The 8,692-nt window shown below is 36.3% G+C and overlaps 2 protein-coding genes across 4 annotated transcripts in view; one reads left to right on the top strand and one right to left on the bottom strand.

Moving 5' to 3' along the window:
• LOC108689254 (translocon-associated protein subunit alpha) overlaps positions 1 to 857 on the bottom strand; it is a 3,295-nt gene extending 2,438 nt beyond the window's left edge. For both annotated transcript variants that reach the window (XM_018195953.1, XM_018195954.1), the window contains exon 1: positions 566 to 857. In XM_018195953.1, coding sequence (XP_018051442.1) covers positions 566 to 629 — 64 coding nt within the window. In that variant the 5' untranslated portion in view covers positions 630 to 857. The remainder of the gene's footprint in view (positions 1 to 565) is intronic.
• Positions 858 to 3,188: 2,331 nt separating this feature from the next.
• Positions 3,189 to 7,335, top strand: LOC108689253 (serine/arginine repetitive matrix protein 2). Of its 2 annotated transcripts, XM_018195952.1 has the most exons (5): positions 3,189 to 3,312; positions 5,084 to 5,264; positions 5,433 to 6,196; positions 6,445 to 6,599; positions 6,721 to 7,335. In XM_018195952.1, exons 3-5 carry the CDS (start codon positions 5,435 to 5,437, stop codon positions 7,124 to 7,126), a joined length of 1,323 nt encoding a protein of 440 aa, XP_018051441.1. In that variant the 5' UTR covers positions 3,189 to 3,312; positions 5,084 to 5,264; positions 5,433 to 5,434; the 3' UTR covers positions 7,127 to 7,335. The 2 variants fall into 2 exon arrangements, with proteins under 2 accessions (XP_018051441.1, XP_018051440.1); XM_018195951.1 differs by lacking the exon at positions 3,189 to 3,312 and having other exon boundaries at positions 3,741 to 5,264.
• The last annotated feature ends 1,357 nt before the right edge of the window (positions 7,336 to 8,692 follow it).

Here is an 8,692-nt window from a genome sequence, read left to right as displayed (position 1 = left end):
TATATAATAAATCAATATATAATAAATCAAAAACTAATGACTCTAATGACTAATTTATTATAGAATTTTTTCTACAATAAGTCATTACCTAGTTTTAAGTCTTAAGCTATAAGAAATTGACCAATCATAATTGATTGTTCTTCTAATATTCGATAGTGATTGATTAATTTCTTAATTTCTGATTTAAGACTTAAAACTTAAGTAATAGCTTATTGTAAAAAGTCCATTAAAATTTTTTACTATCAACTGATTATAGAATCAGATTAAATGTGTTACGAGCAATGCGTTACTTCTATTCCCTAATTAATATAATATATTATAATGTAAGTGTTTCAATATCTTACTATACAAATATGAAATGATACAAACTAGAAAAGAATATTTGGAATATTTCAAAATATCATTTAATTATTTATCCAAAATATTTCAAAATATTTAATTATTTATCCAAAATATTTGACTGCATCATTATAAAGCAGAAAAATTGCAAACTTAAGTCAGGTATTATAATTTGATTCTTATGCACATACTGTAAAATGTACATTATACAAATAAATTAAATTACCTCCATTTGCTGCAAGTGCAATTGTTGAAACTATCAAGAATAAGAAAATGTTTAAGTATCCCATTTTAATCTGCTGTTCAATAGGTACGCTTCTGTTACGAATACACGAATTAATTCTATCTCAACATCCACTGATCCTACAATGTTCCGACATAACGTGCAATTATCATGACCACGCTCTACCTCATGCTACGTGGAACTTTACCACTGTTCTGTTCACTACGTAGTCGTCAATTCGTCAACGTGGAACTGATCATGGTGTCATGGTGAAAGAAATCGAGGTGTGCTTATTCAAGACGAATTTCGCTGATACTAAAAGCGCCATTTAAACATTTGCACGGCGGCAATTTTAAAGTGACATATCATGGATTATCAACGAGAATTGTTCCTGACCGGCGAGATTCTATTCAATATTCACGTGATGACTTTTGTCACAAAACTAATAGGCCGACAATTTTATAATATGATTAAGGGCAAGAAATGTTAAATTTGACATTTGAGAGACAGATTTAACAGGAGCGGTATACTTGCATACAGTTCAATGGCGTTATACACGCCATTCACATCGGTTTGTTTCTAATAATTTTTCTGAACTGCTTCACCAATGAGATTATATATTTTTAAATTGGTCAATTAATAATGTGAGCAATTAATATACAATGCTTGTTTTCTTGCTGGATTGCTAATTGGATTATAATCTTACCATTATATTGGCTCTTGCCGGCACTGGCCTAGTTTACATCATGCATTTGATACCATCAACAAGATACTATTAAAGATTCTCAGCCCTGGACAAATTTTCATGACTACCAATGGAGCTCGGAGCTTACGAGGTGGGGGGGAGGGTCGGGGATAAAGATGACGTTACTGATAATTAATAAAAATTTATGACTATTAATATAAATATTTCGATATGTTATAGAATTTGTGATTTTTTTTATTATATAAAAGCTGTATAAATAAATATGCATACTTTTAATAGATATATAATATTTTGTATATTGTCGAAAAATTACAATTTTTCCTCTGCATGCATTTCTATTGATAATTAAACGGATGATATCATTAAAATCACAGTTTTAAATAAAAATCGAATATTATTAAGTTTTAAACACATATGTACATGTTTACAAAACTAATAAATTATGAAATTAGTATTGTTTATTAGTATACTGTATTGTTAGTTTAGTACTCTAATATCCGTATTCAGTCAGATCTTAAGTCTTTCTTAAATTTATCTTTAGATGCTCAGTAGTCAATGAAATAATTTAGTAGAGTATCTGAAGATAAATTTAAAGAAGATTAAATGTAAGACTATGAAGGCTCTGACTATGAATACGGGCATAAGGCTCGATTGCACCACTTACTTTGACTTTAAGCGAAACTTAAAATCTCTCTTTTGTATTAAAGCGAAAAAGAGACACAGAGAATTTTAAGCCTCACTTAAGGTATGATTACGCGATGCTGCAAATATTTTAAAACATTTTTTAATTGGTCAGTTTGTAAAATTCTTTCTTCTAATTGGTCCATCAAATGCTTCATAAACATTTGTAGCGAGACTTTGACAATAGCCATAAAATCAATGTTGATGCAATCGGACCTTAATCATTTAAATTTTAACAAATTATAATATTTAACATACGCGAATTTTCATTTAAGCGTCGAAGGTCTTTAATAGTATCTCATCGGTGCACGTACTAACATAATAACTTTCTATTAAATTATTTTAATTTCAACAATGTATTTAAAGAATGATGTACTAAATTGGACAATATACAATATACTGATTGGTATCATAATGATTAATTAAATATATATATCATGTATATGTTTCAACATATCGCCGAAAATTGAGATTATTTAATAGAAAGTTACTAGTTAGTATCTAGCGAACCTCACAAAGAGAGAGAGAGAGAGAGAGAGAGAGAGAGAGAGAGAGGAGAGGAGAGGAGAGGAGAGAGAAAGAGAGCACTGTCATGGAAATTATTTCCACACGGGAATGTTCATGCGCATGCATAAATTGCCGTTACAATTTCGTATTGGCTGCTTTCACAACGTATCGGCAATATGCATGCGCACGTACATTCCTGTGTGGGAATAATTCCCACGACAGCGCATCACTGGGAGAGAGTGGCAAATTCCAACAAGTGACCAGTCTTCTCTGATTGGACACAAGCATCAAAGCTCCATAGACATGGAAGAGATTGGAGAAAACTGGTCACGTTCCCCCCGAATTGGACATGGGCATTTTGCTACTCTCTCCCTACGAGTCTCTCTACTCGTATCAAGTTCACGATGTAAACTAGGCCACTGATAGCACCGCAGCCAATACGGTGACAAAATTCTAAAGATGCATTCACATGCAAGAAGCAATCAATCAACGAGACGATTTTTACAGTGGTTTTATAAAAAGAATATTTTTTACACCACTGCCCATATTGCCCAGCTGATTGATTACTGCTTTCGCTGTTTGACGCTCATATATGAATCATCTTTAATCCACCTTCGAGATTCTGCGAGAAAACAAGCATCGTGTGCCGCCGGCTTTAGGTTTCTCTCTGTACATATATGCTCTATCTAAATCAAAAGAAAGCTTACCATCTATCTCTGTTCGATGGTTAATGATTAAGTGACAGAAGAACCTCTTCTATGAAAGTCCATTGTGAACATATTCGCCATCACGCGAGAGCAAATCGCCGGGATACGTACCAGAAAATGCAAGTAATCGGGTCGTCGCGTTAAGAAAAGTGAGTGTCCGTTCGTCCTGCGTGATAGACGCGGGGATTCCGATCAAAAAAAAAAAAAAAGTATTATTCGGGTCGAATCAAAGCGTGCTAGATTTGAGCAATTGATTTTTGTCGCTCCACCTTTATCGGACGCGTACGCGAGTTGTAACAAACGGCAGTCGCCGTTGAGTAAAACGCGCTTCGCTTGCACATACAGAAAAACTGACGTATTCGAATTTCACTAATAATTGGAGTCCTGTGATGTCAAGAGGTTGATACTAGCAGGAAAAAGAGGGAGAGAGAGAGAGAGAGAGAAAGAGAGAGAAAGAAAAGAACGGAATCTGGTTTGCGAATGCAGCAAACGACGAAAAGGGGGGGTAAAGAGAGAGAGAGAGAGAGAAATTTATAGAAAGTGTGTATGTGTGTTTGTGCAAGCGTGCGTGCGTGCGTGCGTGTGTATGTGTGTGTGTGTGTGTGTGTGTGTCGTGTGTGCGCGCGCGCGCGCACGCGCTTGTGTGAATGTGCGAATAAGTAGAGAATGATAGAGAAAGAAGATGCGCGTGGAAGAGAAAGAAAGAGAATGGAAACGAAAAAAAGAGTGCCGTCGACCTTCGCTTTTATAAAAATGGAGCGACGAGGGCTGACGCTGGCAAGGGAGCGGATGAGTGCGCGCACGCGCTTTATACCAATTACATACAGGCTATCTCCTCTCGAACGAGCTTGAATTCTCTCTCGAAGCATCTCGCCATTCTCGCCGCGGCAAGGAATTTCGTCGCAGCGTTACCCGGGTAACGCCCCCTCGAGCACAGTGCCGTCCCCGTCGGCACGTACATTCATATATTGTACAATTGTCGTCCGTCATTTCTCGGAGCCCGCGCAAGGACTTCCACATATACAGTGCTGTATGGCACCGTTCGTGCGCTTTGACCGAGTCGCGTTAAAAAAAAAAAAAAAAAACCAAAAAAGAAAAAAGTGACACTGTGTCCCGCTAAAACAAAGGGACAAACATCAATAGAGAAGAAAGTCAAGGTAAAGAAAGTCGCGTCGCGAGTGATCACGAACGGGAACGAATCGACTGACGATGTGCCCTGCCTTCTGTCGTAGTCATGAAACGAAAGAAGGCGACGCCTATCCGGCCTACCGCGAAGATGACACTCGTGATTCGTTCGTGATTCGTTTACGTGATACGGGTCAAGTTCGATCGACCATCGGGCGGTTAAACGAAATGTTGATTATGCGGGTAAATCAAAGCATGTGGCGTGCTACATCCGTCGTCGTTGCCGTCAAGTGCCGTCGCGTGATGGAGCGCGTTATGACTACGACGGAACGCGATGCGTTCGTACGTTCTCGGTACGCGACATCGCAATCGTTTATATTGCGACGGTTTCCGCGGTTCATGACCCCGGGGGGTCATTGGCGGATTCGTAACCACGTTCGTAATCGCGCCGATCGCGCGCGCGCGCGCGCGCGCACGATAATCTCGAGTTCTCCGGAGAACTTTGACGCGCGTCGCGCGTCACGCGTGCGTTTGATTCGCGGCACGCATGGATCTCTCATTGGACATACGCGGTGAGTGAACCGATGTTAAAGACATCGCATATCGGCGATCTTGTTGTACGCTTTGCAACGAAGATGTATCACGTACATACATGTATTTGTGGACTGTCGCAAAAAATATCGGAGATTCACGTGAGAAAAAATCCCCCAAAAGAATGCACTTTGCTATCTTTAACGTCTTTTGACCTTAATGACGTCTCAATCAGATTTGTGACATATAGAATTTTTCACTTAGGCCAGTCGATTCTAAGGACGAGTGCTTCTGAGACTTCCTATGGTCTTTTGGCACGTTTGCAGCAGTTTCGAGCATTATCCTTATTGCCTATGGAGGATTAATATTATTATATTGTACTGGTGTGCCTGGTTTGACTAAATATTTTTCTGCTCTATCTTTGTCTTCCATCTTGTACTGTAAGGTAAATATGTTTCTTATATATATGTATATCACAATTTTACATTAACAATACTAGCATCATTTTATATTAAAATATAAATGTTTATTTCAATATAATTGATAATGACATTTTATTAAATAATAATGCAACATGAATGAGAAAATTAAATTCAAAAAATTAAATCTTTAGAGATGTCATCTCGAGATTATGATAGAAGAAGAGGCACTAGCAGCAACAATTCAAGTAGATTGCGAATGGACACGAGCGTGTCGCAATCTAGACCACATGGCGAGAGTTCTAGTAAGCGAAAAGAGATAGATAGCGTAATGCGAAAAGCGCGCGAATCACAATCGAGTTATTGGAACAAGAAGCTATTGGAAGCAGAGGAACGAGATCCAAATAGGTGGCGTCACAGTGGATACAAGGAATTATATGTTGGTAGTAGCAGTGAACCTAGCAGAGGACATCCCAAGAGTCCGAGAAGTCCAAGATCCCGTAGCCCTCACAGTCCACGACCACGCAGTCCTCGAACGAGAAGTCCACGATCACCGCGTGAACGTTCTTCTCGTGAACGCAATAAAAATAGACAGACTGCTCGTAGCTCTAGCACAGGCAGTACATGTTCTGACAGATCATGTTCTGTTTGTTCACCGAAAGAACGACGACGCGTCGCGCCGTTATCTCGTTCGCATTCGAGATCAGTTAGTCCGATACGAACTAGGACACATCCCAAAGAAGTAATCGCATCGAGTTCACGGACCTTACAGCCGCGCACGAGACCACGCTCGCCGCCCTTGCCGCGACCACGTACACCACCACCGGCACCGCAACCGCCACTGCGTCATCAGAAGGATTACAAAAACATCAAAGAGAAAGAAGCTAAGGTTCGCCGTAAAGAGAAACATCATAATAGATTGCCAGAAGATCCACGAGTACCAGATCCTATTTCATTGGTAAAATAATAGTTTCTTATTCTTAAATCTTTAATTCTTGTAATTTTTTTCTATCTTTATTGACAAACTTGTAGAAATTATTCAATCCTATGAAGAAAAATTTTCCAACAAATGTTTTGTAATAATTATAAAATTATATTAACAATTTCTTAAACACTGGATAGATATATTGTATTGTGCATAATTGCCGCGTTCCTTCAAAATTAAAGTTTGCATATATTAGGAATATTTTTGTTAAAATTGTGCAGATACGTAAACCAGTAAAAATAGAAAAAACACATGGTACGAGTCATGGAGCATCACAAGTAATACGGCCTCCACCAGAATCTTCACCTAGCGATGATAGCGATAGTTCCTCGACTACATCTCATGTAGGACCACCAAAAATGACATTATCCGAAAGGTATTAAAAATCTGCAATATTGTAATAATAAAACTCAAATAAATTTACAACATTCAAATTGATTTTACACAATTCTAGTTTTTCTATTAATAGATAATAATAATTCTGTTTAAATTTTCAGATTTGGTAAAATGGCGCAGTGGAGTGTAGATCGTAGAGACATGGAAAATATGCGTATCACGAAAGATGGAGAGAATGCGATGAAGGTCGTTATAGAAGGCGAGGAGAGAATTGCGCGTTTAGGTTACGACTCGCCACCTCCTGGTCATTATCCTGAATCACTTTTAGCACAAGGCCCAAGAGGTTTCGAATGCTGGGATGATGTTCGCGTACGATATGATTATTACAAAGCAAGGGGATATCTTCGTGATCTCACTCTCGATGATTATATCAAATGGGAAGAATGGTGGTACAAGTATCAAGAATGGCTAGAAGCTGAACGTTTCTATGAGCAGTGGGCCTCGTCAAATCGTTCGTCCGGCAGTAGTCGCAAGAGACGAGGACGACGCAATAATGTTACTCACTAAGGTATAAGTCTCTGTTATGATTTACACTCGATTTATTGACAAAATATGCAGTGATATCTGTAAGCTTAGAGTACACAAAAAAAATATATATATATATATATATATGTATGTATAAGCTATATATCGTAATAAAAAGGATGATTATGCAAAACATCATATGATTTGAAAGATGTAGTTTATAATTTTAGAGATTGTGTATTATGTTTTATTCATACCTTCAATAATTGTCTATTGCTAAATACAAGCATGCGATACAAGCATTTTTACTTACTCGACTAAGTATCAATCGTTCAGTGAGTAGGCTGCATCTCGAAATCCATCCAAAAAAGTGTTGCAATCTTTTAATTGCTGAGTGTATGTACATATTAGATATAATATGGGAAACATTATATGATTACAAAAATTTCACAATCTCGATGCTTCGTTCGTATATGCAGATATATGTAAATACATAGCAAATGCGTTAAAAAATAAATTCATATTTATTCTTGTCTTCCTCGATTCTAAGATCGTTATTTCTCGACTTCAGTTCAGACCATGCATAAATCGTATTTTATCATTTAATATATCCTCATATAATTTGTTATAACTGCGAAAGAATAATAACGGCCGGGATTCTTCTTAAGATTTCTGTTTGGATTTTCGACCCACTACGAAGGATTATCATAATGTAGGATCGCAAGTCGTAAGTCATAAGAAATCAACACAGTAGATTTTCTCATATTCGATTCTTACGGTTTACAACTTAAAGTAAGATTGTGAATCTAAACTCATGGCCTTTATAATAAATTTATAAAAGCAACTATAATTAAAAACAAAAATAAGTAAAATAATGATTAATAATTAAATTAATAACGAAATTAATGTGATATAAGTAATGTGTAATAAATCAAGATCTATTTAAGCTTTACTTTTAATTTTAATAAATAAAGTAAATAAAATTTAATTACTGGAAAATGTGATTTATTTTCTTATTTTCTCCATTAAAAATGGAAACTGCTGAATCTGAAACTTAAAAATGAATATTAAACACATTCATATAATAAATTCTGTCTTGTACGAATTTTTGCAGTACCTATACACATAAAAAATAACGTTTTTTAAATGCAGATTGTCCCGTTTTATCATAGAAACTAACAACTGTATGCTCTCAATTTGAAGTAAAATTTCAAAGAAGTAAAAACGGGTGAATCTGCAGAGGCCCTCCACCACCCCCGCCGATTATAATCGACGGTCATCTTTTATTTACGTACATACCACAAAAATGGGATAGTTTTGGCCCAAAATTTTGATAATATCTAACCAGCACATATGTCAGAATCAGGATGTAAGATATTTAAAAAATTTCTTAAAAACATTTTAAAGCGTTTACGTCTTGATTGTGGATATGCAGGCTGTTTACGTATTTTTTTAAAATTTTGAGTCAAAATTATTCTGTCTGGGCCAAAGTTATCCGATTTTTGCGGTATTTAAAGAACTTTATTATTTATTAATTTTTTATCATTTATTTTACAATATATTATAATACAAAATAACAAAATACAATTACAATTTTATTTAACAAAT

The sequence above is a fragment of the Atta colombica genome, unplaced genomic scaffold (genome assembly GCF_001594045.1).
Source record: "Atta colombica isolate Treedump-2 unplaced genomic scaffold, Acol1.0 scaffold261, whole genome shotgun sequence".
Taxonomy (NCBI): domain Eukaryota; kingdom Metazoa; phylum Arthropoda; class Insecta; order Hymenoptera; family Formicidae; genus Atta; species Atta colombica.
This window is presented reverse-complemented; position numbering and strand designations above follow the sequence as displayed.